The sequence below is a fragment of the Netta rufina genome (genome assembly GCF_964035555.1).
Source record: "Netta rufina genome assembly, chromosome: 4".
NCBI classification, from domain to species: Eukaryota; Metazoa; Chordata; class Aves; order Anseriformes; family Anatidae; genus Netta; species Netta rufina.
In genome coordinates, this window is record NC_140127.1 from 45,744,904 (window position 1) to 45,762,561 (window position 17,658).

Genomic DNA, 17,658 nt, shown 5'->3' on the forward strand with positions numbered 1-17,658 from the left:
CTGTTGTAACTAACCAGGGAGAGCTTGCTACTGAGGCGTAGCTTTTTATCGGAGAAGCTGTTGCGTGCTTCTCAGGGTGGGAGGAGAGACAGGAGAGGAACTGAAGGGCTTAAAGCTATCCACCAAGTAAATGCTCCGTAGTAATTGAAGAAGCTTGTTTTAGAAATGACTCTTTTTTCCTGCTTGTGCATTGAAAGCCAGAAACTGCGTCATTCTTAAGCAATCCCAAAAGATTTGGATATACTAAAGCAGCGTAGGATAAGCAGAGTGGTGAGTTACTACAGCAGGCCTGCACCCAGCAATTCCCAAGGCTCTTAAGACTGTCGGTTCTGTCAGTGGAAAGGTGGGATGTGCTCGTGTCCTCGAGCACATCTTGTTCATCGCTGGTGGACCCGTGGGTGTTCAGAAGGAAAACAAAATGCTGCTGCTGTTTGCTCTGTCGTGTGGAGGCATTTGGAGATGGTGGCGTGAAGGCAAGTGCTCGAGGCTGTTGGTGCAGAGCCACAGCAAGTGTCATGCAGCGTGGCTGTTCTGATGGAAAAATTAACTTCTGAGGCAGGAGCTGGCCTCAGTGTAGAGGAGCCGTCAGGAAGAGAACAAGTGAGACTTGGCAGGGGTGGGCCTGAGATCCTGCAGGGTGACACCCGGGTATGTCCAGAAGGAAGATGGAGGGTGATGGGTGAAAAGTTGATGGTGATTCTGCAGTCATGGTGGTGAGGGATGGTGCTTAACCAACGCTACACAGATGGTCTTTGAAATCTGTTTTCCCTGTGCTTTGTCAGTTGACGTTTTCTCTCGGAGCTCAACTTCTGAGCAAAGCCAGAGTTTGTGTTCTGGCGGAAGGGCTACACCCCGCCCTGCACGTTTGGTGATAATGCCAAGGCCTCGTATTTACTCGCAGCAGCCTTTGATCTCGGGAGGCGTGATGTAAATACCTGCGCAGGGTTAATGTCTGCTCTGTCGGTGTGCTAGTTTCTCCAGGACTCTTCTCAGACCGGTGTGGGGGTGATGGGTGGTGACTCAGGGTCCCCTCCCTGGCCGAGCAGCAGGGATTGCCATTTCTCCGAGGGGCAGGTTCTCCCAGCCAGGATGGGAGGTGCTGTCAGAGCAAGGCACGTGCCTCTAGGAACACCACCGAAACTTAGCCCAGGTTGGTCTGCTCTCCGAGAGCATGCAGCACGGCCTCTGGAGCACTTGTGCTAAGGTTTGCTGGGCTGTAACCACCTCAGCGGCAGGCTGAAGTCTCCAGCTTCGGTAGGGAGAGCGAAGTTCTGCCCACTGCAAAGCAACCCCAGCGATTTGTGTGCGCGTCTGTGTCCCAAGCAGGCTGATCTTTTGATCCTTGTCGACGAAGTGACAAGAGACACAGGCTCCTCTTGCCTGCTCACAGTTTCCTCTCCTTTCCTCAACTTACCCACAGAGACAGAAGTGCCTCCGGGGCTGAAAGGTGGTCGGACCACATACTTGGCTTGGGGAAATCCTGCAGACGTGTGCCTGATGAATGAGGCTGCTGTACACAGAGCGCCCGTCTCTAAGAGACAAAGTGGTCAGGATTTTTCATTGCTTCTACCCGGTGATTTAAATTTTTCACATTTCCTCCTGTGCCTGCCACTTCCAGATCAAACAAAGCCTTAAATTCATCATTGCTCCGCCGCCTGGGCTGCTCTCCTTGTAATTACTCTTCACACATCCACACCTTCTCAGAAGCCCTCCTGGTATATTTACATTTAGATGGAGAATGACAACTTTCGTGTTCCCTGCAGAACTTGTAATTAACGCCTTTCCCGACAGCCTTCTATTAACATCAGCCTACCGGGGAGAGGGTACGAGCCTGGATTTCTTTGGAGACTCGGTTTCTGGGGCATCCTGGGCAGAGAGATTGCCTCTTTTGCTTTGCTGAGGGGCTCTGACTACAGCGTAGTTACGTGCTCTTACCGAAGACGACAAAGTGGAGGCTGTATGAAATAATTGTCACGTCTTTGCAGGTTTTTTAGGCTGCTGCTGTAGACAGCTGTTAAGCGAGGCTGGCCCTCAACACATATTTCAGTTTGTAGGGTGAGTGGTGTGTCTGTGGAGGCTGAGCTGTGGGCGTTTGGGGCTGTAGGGCCAATTCTGTGAAGGTTTTGTCCCGTGTGAGGAGCAGCCAAGAGCTCCCTGTTGCTGCTGAAGTCACCAGGTGCTGCAGGGGCTCAGCTCCTCTCAGCAGACGCTTGGGCTTACTCCTGGGAGCTGCTGGGTGAATCAAGGCCTACCGATGCCAAAAGGAAGCAGAAACCTTTTAAGGACTGAGTAATTAATGTATTTTTAAACTTGGCGACAGCAATAGGAAACAAGTAGGAGTTTGAACCCACAGATTACCGCAAGAGAGGCAGTGGGGAGATGTTTGGCGTTACTTAAGTAAAAATGACTTTTTCCTGGAAAAAGCCAACTTAAATTGGTTAAGTTAACCAAACTGGTGACTGGAGAGCATGCACCGAAGCTGGTCTGTGATGATGATGCAGCAAATAATTGACTAACTGGGCCATCTGCTGCGCCTCTGCCATATGCTTGCTTCTATCGGCTCGTTCTGTTCTGTGCAGTAGCGTTTAGTGGCGTGAAGCAGCCCTTCCAGCAAGGAAAAGGAAGGAAAGGTTGGGACGAGGCTCATCTGATGGTGTTTGCTGTTAGCTTTAATGTCTGGCTTTGATCTGCCTGTCTCGCAGCCGCCTTGTAAGGCGAGAGCCGAGCCTGATCCGCGCTGCTTCCCAAATGAGGCAGGAACGTGTCCCTCAGCCCTGAGAAATGTTGATCGGCAGCTTCTCGTGATAAAAGAGAATCGGTTTTAATGACAAAATAGCTGTAATAAATCTGTGATTTCCTGCAGTTGTGCTAAAAGGAAATGTTCCCTTTTAATGTTCTGGAGGAAGAGGTTGTTCAGAAGGAAGTGAGCACTGTTTGTGTTTGCTTTCAGCCTTTCTCCACCCCCTTCCCTGCTGCTGGAGTAATCCCTTCTGGGAGCCAGCAGCAGATCTTACTGCAACTAAAACTAAAGCAGATTTTTATTTTACTTTTGTTTTCGTGCAGAGAAGACGCAGGTCAGGAGCAGAGACAGACTTTCCTTTCGCAGCCGTCTATTTTCTGAAAATGGCATCATGGGCTGGACAGCCACGTGCCAGCATCTGAAACCCTGGCGAAGATAGCGATGTCAGGGAGATCAGTCTCAAAGTTTTAGCTTCTGTCTTCAGTTAACTTAAGGGCTTGCTTTTACAGCAAACTTCAGGGAGGTTCTTTCAACTGCACAACAAGATTTTTATCCCCTTTCTGCTTTTGAAAGTGTGTCCGCTTCTGTGCTCTGAAGTGGGAGGAAAATTCTGAAGGAAAGCCGGTCCGATAGCTTCTGGGAAGCGAGGATGAGCGTGGATGGGGCTCCTTGAGCACAAAATGGAGCGGGTGACGTCCCGAGGTGATGGATGGGTGGTCAGCTGCCCGGCCATGCAGTGCCGGGGGGAATAGGGCAGCCCGCCAAGCCCTGCTCGCCAGCCCATACGTGGGAGAGCGCCTGTATCCGCCGGAGCCGGCACGCTGGTCTCCTTTCAGACCTGCTGTTGTTGGCTCCAGGGCAGGAACGCAGCATCCCTCCACCCCCTCGGTCCCTCCTCCTCTTCTCTTCACACACTCTTGAAAAAGAATTTATTGCTGGGAAGCGGGCTGCGGGTCAAGGAGGGTTCAGGGAAAGAGAAGGTCCCGAGACGTGTTCCAGCTGCTGCTCCTGCAGCAGGCAGCACATAAGGTGCTTCGTGCTCAGCGCTGGGATACACAGAGCAGAGACAGCTCTGTCTCTTTGGAAATATTACAGTTGCAGGAGATGTAAGCTGGGACTCTGTAGAGTTTTCCTTTTGTTTGGATGTAATCAGGACCTGTGAGGAAAACAGCTCGATGGCTCTGAGTTTGGATGCTTGCCAGCCTAGAAATAGAAGGATATCCGTAATCCACATGGACGCGGTGCTTTAGAAAACAATTTGCAAGGTCATAATACGTGGCTTGGATCCTTCTTACTGCTGCTGTTAAACTGCCTGCGAGTTTTCTGCTTCTCTTCTCTAAGCTGAGAGCTTGTGAGACGTTTGTGGCAGGGCACAGCGTGAAGTCAGAGCCCTGATCCTTCCCTGCCGACAGCAGGCATTGTCCCAGCAGGACAAATACAAACAGCCCCCAGGGCGTTCCCCCCTCTGTGTTCTCAAAATCTCAGACTGATGTTCCTCTTGCCTCCACTCCTGCCAGTTTTTGCTCCTGGATGGATGTGCACACACACCGTCTGCTTAACTTAATAGTTGTGAGGTTACTGCTGCTGCTAAAGAGTTCAAAACGCAGTCCTGTGGTGCGAGCACTAATGTGGCACTACTGCTTTGGTTTACATTTAACGCCTAGCAGCTCAAACTCGAGATGTTTAAGGTTTTCAGGTTTGTTGTTTGTTTTCCTTTTTGGAAAGGCGCTGGAGCTGAGCCCTGTGAGCTGCTGTGTAGCGTCCAAGTGACGACGCTCCTTCCTTCTGCGTTGCTCATCTGTGCCCAAGGTCAGGCCTGTTTTGCATGACTGAAGAATGCTCACTCGGTGCCCAGCACGCAGTCCATTGAAGTCAATAAAGATATTTTTGCCTATTTCAGTGGGCTTTGGCTCACCCACCTGCTCCGCAAGTTGGGACAAGTGACCAAAAGGCGAAGCCTCCGGGTCAGAATTTCCACTCGTTGGCTTGAGCTGAGAAGCGATTCATAACCTCAGCGCCCTTCCCGCCAGCAAGATACACACGCACTTGTGCTGGTCTTTGTGGATCACCCCAGGTGCTTTTTCAGTCTTGGCTTACTGGTGATAGTGGTGTGATCTTGGGTGTTTTTTTCTGGAAGAAAGGTCATCTGGCTAGGTTACTGCTCCTGCCCTTCTTACCAGTATTCATTAACAAAAACTGCTGATACGGAGTTGAATTCTGTATGGGTTTATCACACACAGGCCACATCGTGGACATCCTTCACATGGTGGACATCCTTCCCCTGGTCCCAGCTCCCCACATCAGCTGGAGGCTCTGCGAGCCCTGAGCACCTTGCGGCAGGGGCACCGCCAGAGTGAGCCATGTCAGACCTCAGCTCTTGGGTCCTGCTGCGAAAGCCTTGCTAAACAACAAGGCAGGCATAAAAAAAGGGATATCTGAAGGTAACTGAGGTTGTTGTGACGGTCAGGAGTGCTGGGAGAAGGGAAGTTACACCTTTGGTTGTGACAGCATTCTCCAAGAGGCCTGCCTTCATCTTCCCCATCCTCACTGAAAGAGGCAAACCATTTCTCACCTGGGGAGATAAAATGAGATTTGACAGATGGTTTGTCTGCTGCTTTTGCCCTTCTGTGTAGTTTAGACGAGTATTTTAAACTGCTTTCATTCCTTGTGATCTCACGCTTCAGCACAGAGCTATGCCAGCTCAGCAGCTCACCCGCGGGAGGCCTGGATCTGAAGCGTGCCTCAACAATCTGCCAATTGCATTAGCAAAATCTGTGCTGGGGAAAGCTAGCACAGTATCTGTGAGTATTGTACCTCAGCCAACACTGTCAGTAATTTAATAAGCACTTGGGAGAAAACAAACAAAGCCAAGGATGGGTATTTAGTGCAGCAGTTGTAGTGCTAAGAACCAAGCGCTTGGTATCTGCGGTGTGCATTGAGGCAGCCTGAGGTGTTGTCAGTGCCGTGCAGGCCACAGTGCATATGTGTATCCAAAAACACAAAGGAGGAGAAGGAGCTTTGCTCTTTTTACTCTTTGTCACATTACAAAAAGTAGATCCCCTTCGTGTCCGCTAACTTCTTGCGTGTCCTCCTGCCCACGGAGCAATGGAAACAACGGCCTAAGCACGGCCAGGGGAAAACTTGACTGATAGCAAACAACTGATAGCAAAAGGAAATGGTGGAGAAATGTGTTTTAGGAAGTCATTTGCAGCCTGTATTGGGACTATGTCCAAAAGGTGTGTCTTCTGCTTTCCCTCAGAGGTGTGTGTGATGAAAAAAAAAATAGTATGTGGCATGTGACCAGAGTAAGCAAACTGTGTTGTGTGTAAACACTCCCAGGTTTGTTTGTAGTAGCAAATGCTGTCTCCTGGGATGGCCAGGAGGAAGAGTTAATTTTAGCTGCAGGCTGTCTCGTGTTTCTTGCCACTTGTGTGGCTGGGGGAGGACTTGGGGCACCACGAGGAGTTGGCTCTCTGTGCATGCTCCTGTTGTATCTCTGGCACTGAACTGAATGCTGCTGTTAGCCTCTAATACAGACTCGGTGCTGGCTCTGGTGGGCAGAAGTCAAGGCTGGGAGCAGAGCTGGAGCCCAGCACGTGGTCACAGTGAGGGAGGAAATGAGCCCACACAGGGGTCAGGAGAGCTGCTTGCAAGGGAGCCGTGCAGTCTGCTCAGGGAAAGGGACGACTGTAGGGCAAGGAGACAGGAAAAGAAGTGAGGGCTGCCACCAAGGGCTGCCACCCTGCTCTGCTTTTGTTGGCTTCTGCAGCCACCTGGGAAATGGGACAGGGCTCGGGGGGGAGAGGATTTGGTCCACATTAAATCTCAGTCATCTTGCAACAAGTTTATCCTCTGGTTGGCATCAGCGTGCCTGGAATGGGGCTGTAATCTCACAGCTGTGTACAAGGGAAGTGTCAGGGGATTGCTTGGTGCTAGCAGCCAACTTCTTAGCAGTTAAAAAGATGTTTGAGGGCTTTTTCGTGCTTGCTCTGAAGGGAATATTTTTTAGAGTTATATAAAGGATATTTACGGAATCACTTCTTACTTCCTGGAATGTTTGGAAAATGATGTTTCATTCAGGAAAAATTTTCCAGATAACTGGGACAGAAATGTTTAGAAAATACTGTCAACATGAAATGCACTCATTTAAGAACTCTCTCGCATACACACGGTTTCAAGGAGTGGATGCAGCCAAGAATTCGTCTAATTTGCCCTAATTCTTTTATTCTGCAGTCCATCTCTCTCACATCTGGCTGGACAGAGATTTCCCAGCGCGCACACACAGGGCAGCTGACCAGCAAAGTGCTTAGAGATCGGACATTTTTCACATGCGAGATGACATCAGATGCACAGAGGAAATGTTTCTCTTGCATATTGTTTCTAACAGACGGGTTGAGTGTATTTACCAAATCGGTGATCTGTGGGTCCTTTTTATTATTTTAATTTCTTGCATTGTTTTCAGAAGTGGCTTACCTAGTAATTGGAAGCATAGGAGATGGAAACTTCTGGTTTGCTATGTTTGGAAACCATTCAGCACTAGCAAAAGTTGGAAACTATTTTAAATGTGTGTCTTCTGACCCCTGAATATGTTTTTCTGCCTCAGTGGCACAAGTACATCCTTGCTGCAGTTCCATGTATGGAAATTTGCCACCAGACAGCATCCTCTTCCAGATTTGCACAGAGTCAGGAATACCCCTGTGCGGTCCTCAGACCTCTTGGCTAACTCTTGGAGCAGAACCTCGGCTCCTCTAGGGCGAGTTAAACCTTCAGTAGGTGGCTGTGTGTGTGTGTGTGATAGCTGAGAAGGCATTGCTCGTGGGCGAGATGTGGCTCGTCCCTTCCACACCAGGATGCTTCAGAGCCAAACTAAAAGTAGCAGAGGATCTGCATGCATGCAGTGGGCTTGCACAGTGGTGAAGGAGGGCTGAAATACCTGTGGCCACATGCTACACTGGCATGATTTTTCTTTCTAAATGTCCAGAAGTATTTGAGCGATGGATTTCCTTGTTTTGCAGTAATATTTCACAGAGGAGCATTGGCTTACAGCGTCTGGTTTTCCATAAAGTCTTCCCGCTGTGCATACGAGACAGCTTTATTGCTGTTTGGATGTAGGGCTGGTGGAGCGAGGACTGTGCGTTTGTGGCTCAGGAAGGGTTTGGGCCTGGTATTTTCCAAATTCCTGAGACCTTCTCTTTAAATATGGCTATGTGTTACACAGTTGTCTGAAAACTAAGGGTTCTGCGCAGAGATGTCTGTTGACAGTGCTGCTGGTGAAATGTTAACCACCCTTTATTCTCTCTTTCCTGAAGCTTGTACAATGAGGACAGAAACCTGCTGCGTATTCGAGAGCGAGAGAGGCGGAATCAGGAGGCTCTGCAGGAGAGAGACAAGTTCAGTGAGAACGCCCCGCTCTTTGCCGAGCCCTACAAGGTAACAGTCGGGCCGTGTGGTGGAGGGCGAGGAGAAAGGAGGGTCAGGGCAGCAGAGCAGAGCCACGGCCTCTGCGCAAAGTATGGTTGGCTTGAGTACAATATTAACAAAAGTAACATCCCATTCACTTCACTTAAATCAGCAGTGTGTGTTTGTAAAGCTCTGCAGGTGGCAGTGTGCAGCACGGCCTTTGGGGTGGGCAGCTGCATTCAGGGGCCTCCTGTAGCCTGGAAGCTGCTAAGAGCAGTCTGATTCTCTTAGGAGAGACTGCCTGCAGAAACAAAATGAGCTTGCCTAACTGAAGTTGTGGTGATGCGTGGCAGTTAAAATCAGATCCTGAAGGGTGCTGAAGGGTGTCTCTTCTCGAGCTTGATCTCTGGGGTTGTTTTTTTTTTTTTCTGTGCTTTTTAAATTTCCCACTTTCTGTTCTTCTGTTTCAGACTAACAAAGAGGATGAGTTGTCAAGCCGTATTCAGAACATGCTGGGCAATTATGAGGAGGTCAAGGAGCTTATCAGCGCCAGGTGCCATCAGAATCTCATAGGAATACCAAAAAGCATCGCTCCTCTGATCCCTCAAGGAAAGCCTGATCGCCCGTTCTTCCCTGAAAAGACCAGCCATGCACCATCTGCATTCCACCATGCGAGCCGCCATCCACACATGGGACCTCCGGTTGTAGCTCCCCCCCCTCCAAGCCACTCCGTTCACTACCCAAAGGCACAATCACGAGCAGAACCAGCGTCAGGTTTGCACGCCAAGAGTCACAGCTTGTCCAGCGGCCGGAGCCAAGGGCAAGAACACGGTCACGGCGGGCAGGAAGGTCACACAGGTTCTCGCCACAAGAGAACCGAGAGGCGCGCTGTTGGTGAGGGTCGTGCTACCGAACTGCAGGCCTCCCTTCTGCAGCTTTCTCCATTGCTGTCACCTTTGTCTACTCCAGTGACGCCCCTGTCACCTCTACATTCCAGCCAGCATGTTAATTCCAGGTCACAGAACAGCAGCAAAAGTCATGGGCCGACCTACACTCAAACGAAATCACCTCAGGACCTAGTGGCAGGCTCACAGGAGAATGAAAGTCGGGACAGCTCAGCCGTTAACTTGGCTGGCACCACTCAGCCTTCCTCGCAGACCTTTCCCCCACCTTTGCCATCAAAAACCAGTGCAATGCAGCAGAAACCAACCGCCTACGTCAGGCCGATGGATGGCCAAGATCAGGCCCCAGTAGAGTCCCCGGAGCTCAAGCCTCTCCCAGAGGAGTACCATACAGAACCGTACGAGAAGATCTCAGATCTGAAGGCCAATGCCAAAGCCAAGTTATCCAAGCTGAAAATCCCTGCTGAGCCCATTGAGGTGAGTGCAGTGGTCGGGGGGCTTGGCTGGCGGGGTATTTTAAGCCGTGGGAGAACAGGTCACTGAAGAACAGTTGCTGTTCTGTTGGCCGCTGGCAGCGCTGATGGTTTTGTGGTTAGAGAGGCTGCTTTCTATCGCTGTATCTCCGTGCAGGTGGGTAGAGGCCCCCAAAACTGGCAGAATATTGGGACAGCTGATCGTCTGGTGATTTCTACGGTCACCCCATAGGCTCAGGTTTTTGGGGTGCTGTGGTAAGTGACTCTGAGCACCCCAGAGTTCACCAAAGTCAGTCTACAAGATCTCACCGTAGTGCGTCAGGCAAGAATGCAATGAGGAAACATGATGTACATTTCTGCCAGAAAAATTTAGCCTAGTGTCCTCAGAAAACACATCACCATTCTGTTTTCTCCTTCTTCACATCCCTTTTGAGCACGTTTTGAAGGTTTAATTAAATCTTAGCACAGAGGAGGACGTCTCAATGATAAGAGCCCAGAAGTTCTGTAATATCTGGCATCGTGTGCTCTGCCCTTGCAGTCATTGTCATGAATTGCTGTTTTCCAGGCTGAGACATTGCAATAGGTTGCAGCAAGGCTGGGCACGGAGCGTGTGATTCAGAAGGTAACGCTGCCACTCGGGTCAGCAGGGGAAAACATCTGAGGATACAGATATTTGGTGTAGCTTTCTCTGCAAGTTCAGATGTTTGGAGATTCTATGTGGTGTGTGCTAGAGACTGGCACACTTGAGCAGGATTAGACTAGTCTGTTCTAGCTTTGGCTTCAGAGAAAAAGCCCAGAGCAGCTGTCAGAGTGGTTTGGACGGCTTTGCTGACAGCGTTAGAAGGCATCTCGCACCTACGTTTGGGCCCTGCCGTGAAGTCACTGGGGTATGTTGTTTATGAGGCTGTGGGGAGACTTTCAGGGAAGGAGTGGCCGGAATCAGTCACTTCTTAACCAGGGGGTGCTTCCCCTTTCCGCTGTAATTGTTTAGAGACAGCAAGATCCCTCGTTGTACTCCATCTGGTTGCGCCTACCCCAAGGCCACCTATCTGATGTGTCAGATGTGGGGGCGGACAAGTCCTGGGGTTCTGAGATGCGCTGTAGGATCAAGTGGCTTGCAGCCTGCCCTTTGCAGCACTTTGAGAGCAGGAGCAATATTGTTGCACGTGTTTTGGGACGCTTTACCATGCCTGTGTGTTACAGCATGTAGGAACCCACGGTGCTGACCTCAAGGTACCTGGGTGAGGAGACCTGCAGAGCTGCTTTTCAAGTTGTATTTTGCATTTGTAACAAAAAGGGGTAGGACGGGCGCGGTCTGCTTTTCATGGAAAAGAGTGTTGGGGGATGTTTTCATCAGCTGCAAGTAGCCGTAGGCAATTTCTTGTGGAAAATGAGGGGAAGCTGGCAAAATGACATTGTCAAGAAGTTGTGAAAATAGTTCCATGCTGAGAGACAGCATTTGCTTCCAAGTAGATTGGGCATTGCACGTCATAACTCAAAAAGGACAGAGCAGTGAGGTATGGGTTTCATTATTTGCTCGACCAGATATTTTACTCCTGGGGGAGGAATAAAGCAACGCACGGGGTCTTAGCTTCTTCACTACCCGTTCTTCATTACCCATTACCCCAAAGATAAAGGGCGTTTCTGGTTTTAAAGCTGTCTTTGTAAAGCCTGAGTTTTGTCTTGGTTTTGTCTTTTCTGTTGAGAAAGAGTTCTTACTTGTCAGAAATGAGACTTCCCTGCTCTCTCCCAGCTCTGGTTCCATTACTGTTTTTGTCTTACCTTTTTTCACATCCCGTGCTTTGTATTATCACGTGTGTGGATGTGTCTGTTTGAATCTGAGCTCAGACAGGGCAGTGTTAGTCACGATGCTGCCTGCTGAATGTAACCTCTCTGCTCGCTTTCCATTAAGCACGTGGCTTTGATTCTAAATGCCTATCCCAAATCCTACAGCTGCCAGGGCTGTGCAGTGGCAGTGCTGGGGCAGGAGTGCTATTCCATCTGTGGCAGGGTAAGAATATAGTAAAAAGGGAATCAAAGCTAATGTAGAAAACGATTCTGCACAAGCCAAAACCCTGATTTCATTTATATGGTTGGACAACTGAGAAGTTGATAGATGACTCCATGAGTAAATGTGCTGAATAACCCTCCCGTGGGGTAGGCTGTGACCTCTGCTGACTGTTTTCTGTGCACGGGCATTTGGAATAATGACTGCAATAAGCTCTAGTAGAAAACCTGTGACTTCATTTTCTGCCTGTTTGAGCTTTGATTTACTTTTTTTTTTTTGTGTATGTGTGTTTTGCTGTTGTTTTTTTTGTGATTAATGACACAGTTTTTCAATGTAAAGCCTGGAGAGTGAAGAGGGAAAAGGGTACGATGGCACAGCTGGACAAGTCCGTGTGCTGGATGTGCAGTATGAGATAAGTGGCTTGGGGAGCGGTGGGCTGGCTTGCTTCCAGGGAACAGCAAGGTGTCTTAGGGGCTGGTGGGATGTTGGGAAGGCAAATCAGGAGATCCTTCGGCCAGAGGTTGACCCTTGTATGATTTTGGTGAAGCGTGGCAGCGAGAAACGCTGCTGTTCTTCCCCCTTCCTCCCAGCAACTCGAAGCCTGGTTTTACACTTCTTCTTTATCCCCTTCAGCCCCAATTGTGCTGAACAGCCACATGCAGAGTACAGTTTTTCCTGTGATCTCCCCTGACATCACTTAGGAAGGCCATTTCTTTGACCACGTGGTTTGTGGTTAGTTGAATTTTGAAGGCGTGTGTCACCTGCAGCTGTGAATTCATTATCAACAGCTTCTGCTCATGGCAGCAGGGATGAGTTCAGCCTTCCAGTCTGAATAGCCAAGCAGATTCGCTGTCAAGTGAATGAATCCACAGCAGATAACTGTGGTGACTCACTGTGCGTTCATATATAGAAGCTGAACAGCCTTTCCTCTCTCTTCCAAATAAAAAAACTTTGCTTTCAAACTTTATGCCTTTCTCTTCAAGGCAGCTGTCAAATTTATTGTGAGAAGACTTAAAAAAAAATAAATAAATAAAATAAAAAATAAAAAATACATCATGCGTGAAGCTTAAACATATCCGTTCTCTAAATGTGCCAAGTTTTACCTCTTCACAGCTCTTAAACAGAGATGCTTTTAAAGCCAGTCTCTCTTTCCATCTCTTCAGGAGAGCTGCAGCACTACCAGAAATGCTCCTACTGCCTCCACTTGCAAAGGTGGAGATGCCTGGAAGGGAATTGGCTTGACAGCAGGGCCCAGAATCAGTGAGGCTGGTTTGAGAGAGAGTTTATAAATCCTAAAGCTTTATTCAGGGCATATTGTCTAAAGAGATTTGGCTTTGTTTTCCTCACAGCTTTATTAATGTTAGCAGGTAGCTGCTTTATCTCCTGCAATGAAGCATCATGGGACCCACCTCTTTCACCTACAAACTGGGAAGTAAATTGGGAAGCAACTAGTTTAACAAACAAACAATGTTTAAAATAAAAAACATTTAAAGGTATGTTAAGTCTTTCTGGTAGTACTTCATTATCCTTGAGGCACAGATACACAGAAAGATCTCAGCTTTCCCAGTGGGATTGCTGTCGTTGAGCCCTGTTTACTTCAGCACACATCTTTGAAGGGTCACCAGTTAAAATGTGAGCGTGGTATAGCATATGGTAGTGACTACATACCTAGTGAGACATTTAGATGACGAATAAAAAGTCCATTTTAGGTGTTCAGTGACTTCTTTCCATGGCAACTGAACTCTTCCACTGACAGAAGTGGCCAGACAGTTGAGCCCTGCAGACTAGAAATAAATGTATTGTTTTAGTCCTGGATTAAGGTGCTATTCTTGTCTTTCCACCAACTGTATATTTACTTAACATTTATTAAATGGGGGAGTGGGAGAGGAAAGATTGATTTCCTTTCCCTTTTTTGACTCTCCTTGGTTTTGTGTGTTTGTTTTTTGCTTCACACCAGGAGAGAAGCCACAGGTTGTTAGTTAGGTGTCTCCCCTGCTGCCCTCTTCGTGGTCAGAAGTGTCATACGTGGCTTGAAATGGGCTTCCTTGCTTCACCAGGATTGTGTAAATTTGTCTTTTTGTTGGTGCGTGACTGCAAAACAAGCAGATCAAACATTAATGACAGTTTTTACTGCTGTTTTTTTAATGTTTACTTAAGGTCCTGAGTACAAAGAATGCTCTGGAAGAGCTGGAGGGTGAGGTTATGCGGGGCAAGGAGGCAGGTGTTTGGTTCAGAAGCCAAAAGGACATCTTGTATTGTTACTGCAGCTGAACCAGGCGCTGATGTTCAAAGCTCGTGTGCCAGACTGCAGAGGTCATAAATCAGCAGTGCTCGTTCATCTTCCTCTTACGCTTGGTGAAGGTGCACTCCGGTCACATCCAGCTCCCAATTCCCAGCTGCAAGGCTCTTCAGATCACAGATCCTTGCTTGTTCGCTCGGATCCAAGATCTGGCCTTGGCTCTTAGGCAGAATACCAAATATCAGGGGAATTGTGCTCGCTTTCTCTCCAGACCATGACAAACTTGTGCTGAAGTGAGCTAGCATGGTGTATTCATCGCCACCATGGTGGGGAATTGAGGTTTGCCAGTGTGCTGATCTGCCTGTGAAGGGCTTGTGATCAGCCACCCTGGCTGGAATCAGCTGTGACTCCAACACAGCGTGTAGACCTTTGCCTTGCATAAAAGAGTGCTGCTTAAAAAAAAAGGGGGAAAAAGTAAAAACAACTGGAAACCCATGGTCCTCTGGGGTTTGCCAAGAAGCTGAAGTTAGGAAGAACTTGAGAGCATTTCCGTTTTTAATTAGCATTGTTTGTTGTGCAGCATGAAAGTAGTGCTCGTTAAATGCTGCGTATCTGAATAGCTGCTTTTTTTCAGTGATAACCCGTTTTAAGTCAGCAGCTGTGCATTAAGCAGTGAAATGCATATCCTGCGATTGTGGTTAAGAGAAATTCTCCAAACCTTCACCTGTACCATGGGTACTGATGCACACAGCTTTTCAGAAAGCGAGTACACGAGTAAGGAAACATTCAGATGTAGTGCCGAGAAGGTGGTGTCAAAAGGGAACGGAGAAGTCTTTCCTCAAAGCATGCCGTTAACACGCTGTGGTAAGTACAGCGGGAGCTGCTACTGTGATTGTGACTGCCCAATGTTCTGAGTAATAAAAAATATATATATATTTTTAAAGAAAAAGGTGATGCACAAAGCCTGAGGAGGGCTGGCAGCGGATGGCAGCCAAGCCTTCCAGACAGGCAACTTGCAAGCCAGCGCTGGTGGCAGGGGCTGCAAAGCGAAGGCAGCCCCCAGCAGCTGGCTTCCCAAGCAGGGCAGAGATCCCTCCCGGAGGAGGAGTGACGGTGCTGGCCTCAGCTGCTGCTCTGCCTGGTGCCCCAGCCTCCATCATCCTGCAGTTTTGTAAGGTCTCTGAGTGTGGGGGTACAAAAAGTCTTGATTTATTTTAAATGTGCTTCTTGGAAGAAAAAAAAATCCCCCTGCTTAGACCATCCGTGGTGCACTCCGTGTTAGACAGCGACTGGCAGATGATTTTCTTGCTCTTTCCGCCTGGGGTGGTAAGCTTGTTAAAATGAAAAGCTGAGAGCTGGCTTGTTTCTGACCTAGAAGATGTTTAATTGTGAGCTATGGACAAGGTGTCTTTAATTTGTGATTTATTTAATAATTCTTTCGGGGTTGGAAAAAGATTTTTCTTCTCTCTTGGACACGACTGACTTCATCTGTCCTCTGCGACCCAGGCTGCTGTGGTTGGGGCATATTTCAGAAACCCTTAGGGAAAACTTCACGCTTCAGTGCATCCTTGCAGTGGCAGCATGTTACTCTCTGCTGAAGCAAGATGGAAGAGGCAAAAAAAAAAAAAGGATGAGCAGCTGGTTGGGTATGTCAGACTGCCTTCTGCTCTCTTCTTCTCTCCCCTGTGCCTCACCAAGCTTGCCCTGGGTTTCTCCACTGTTTTCTGCCCTACCCACTTTCCCCCTGATGCATGCCAGGAAGGTGCAAGGGCTGCATTTGTGGCACAGGTTTTTCAGTCTCCTCCAGCCACCACTAGCCCTGGATGTCACGAGGGGTGAGCACCAACCCTCAAACAAGGAGCCTTGCACCTGGATCTTCCCCGTGGCCCTCTGAGGCTCTCGGAGATGAGAGCGGGTGGATCCCTTTCTGATCTCGCGCTGCTTTCGTTGTTTTTATCCCTGATGTGGCTGAGCTCCCCAGCTCTGTCGCAGCTCCATCCAGAGGCATGGATCCTGCCCTGCGCTCCTCAGGCAGCTTCAGGAGAGGTGAGCAGGGCGCGGGGTCAGGGCTGCACACAGCTTCTGTGCCTCTGAGTACCCAAACAACTCCTGGATTCCCTTGTTTTCTCTCTCCTGATGCGTGTGCACGTCCTTAGGAGGAATTGAGCCCGATCCCAGTGGACAGGGATCCACACGGCGGGCTGGTTTTTTGTGTTGTTTTTAAACCAAGCCAAAGCACGCAGAAGTAATTACACAAACAGCAAAAGCTACTTGTTGTATTTGATTTAATAGGTGAGTCCCACCGGATGCAAAAGACATTTTTTTTCCCTTGTGTGCCTCTTCTCTGGAAGAAGCAGCACGCTTTATCCAGGCTGGAAATAAACCAGCAGAACAGCGCCCAAGCAGCTGCGGCAGCTCACGCAAAACCTCTTCGGCCAACCTGCCTGGAGATCTTACAGCTCTCCGCACCGTTTCTTGCGTGAGTGGAGAGTGCCGAAGGGACAGATGTTGCCAATTTGAACCGTACAGGGGGAAGGCGAGTATTGCTAAGCAACCGTGTGCTTGAGAGAGCGTTTTTCGGAGAGGAGCCAAGGGAGTTCTGCCTGGGAGCGCTCGCGGCTTCTTGTGGCTCGGCGCGAGGGAAGAGAAGAAAAGTTCTCTCCTGCCAGGGCCGCCGCCAGCACAAAAGGCACCGTGACCTGTCGGCACCGAGTAGGGCCAGCGAGGGGATGCACGAAGCCAGGACATCTCCCTTGCCATGCGGGAAGGCCCTACCAGATGTTCACAGGTAAGCGCGCCACGCGACACCCAGCGCTGGCCACGGGGACCTTGGGGCGGGCTGACAGCAGCTCCTGGAGCCCCCGAAGGAAGGGCAGAGGGGCTCGTAGCCATGGCCAGCTGGAAAACCCTGCGTCTGGCTGCTCCCCTGCATGGCCAAGTGGTGCTGGGAAGGCAGGCAGCGGGGGCTGCGCTCCTCCTGGCCGTCCCCTGACTCTATCAGTGTGTTGGTTTGGAAGGAGCATTCAGAAAGCTGTTCTTGCCCTGATGTCCTGCTCAGCACAGGCTGGCTGCTGGCGGTTGTGCCTCTCTTTTTTGGCCTCTGTGAGGGGTCAAAGTTTCAGGTCTCGTGGTTCATTTTGACTGATGTCTACTGATGTCACTGCCTGAATCATTTTTAGTATTTCCTCCCCGCCTTCCCAAGCTTGAGCTGCTAGTTTTCATCATCTTACTGATGATACTTTGACAATTAAGTTGTATCTTACTGTTCTTAGCAGCAGAATATTTTAACTCCCAGCTGGAAAAGGTGATGTTCCTGCCTTTTCCATCTTCTGCTTTCCAGCTTACTCACTTCACTTTCTATACCACGTTAGCAGGTTTCCATTTTTCCTGTGTGTTTGGTCAGATGTTTATGAATGTCCTCAGACATCAAGGTGCTCTTTTCATCTGTGGCCAAGTGTGGCAGATACTGCCCGATGAGGTGACATCTCCATCCTGCTCCGAGCAGAAGGGCCGGCTGGGTTTCCCAGCCAGGCTCTGCCCTCAGCCTGGCCGCCTTTGCACGTCCCCAGCCACACAGAGGACAGGCTGCAGCCGCCTTGCCCTTCAGACCCGAAAAGAGCTTGATGCTGCAAAGGAGGTGTCTCCTGCCCCACGGCCAGCTTGGCTTAGCAGAAGGCATTGCCACTTGTTGTGAGGCTTGCTTCTCCAGGCTCCTGTATTTATTAATCCCTTTCTGCCAGTTCCTAGCATGGAGCTCTTCCTGAATCACAGGAGGGAAGGGCCAGCCTGATGTTTGCCTTGGCCGCTAAGGAAAGGGGCTGACTGTTAGCCTGTGGGTCAGCTGCAGAATTAGCAAATGGTGAAACTTCAGCCAAGCTTCCCCTCGCAGGTATTTG

At 49.4% G+C, this 17,658-nt stretch overlaps 1 protein-coding gene across 5 annotated transcripts in view; it reads left to right on the plus strand.

Annotated features, from left to right (window-relative positions):
• AFF1 (ALF transcription elongation factor 1) overlaps nucleotides 1-17,658 on the plus strand; it is a 67,119-nt gene that overhangs the window by 14,862 nt on the left and 34,599 nt on the right. For all 5 annotated transcript variants that reach the window (XM_084286268.1, XM_084286270.1, XM_084286269.1 and 2 more), the window contains exons 2-3: nucleotides 8,050-8,170; nucleotides 8,611-9,519. In XM_084286268.1, coding sequence (XP_084142394.1) covers nucleotides 8,050-8,170; nucleotides 8,611-9,519 — 1,030 coding nt within the window. The remainder of the gene's footprint in view (nucleotides 1-8,049; nucleotides 8,171-8,610; nucleotides 9,520-17,658) is intronic.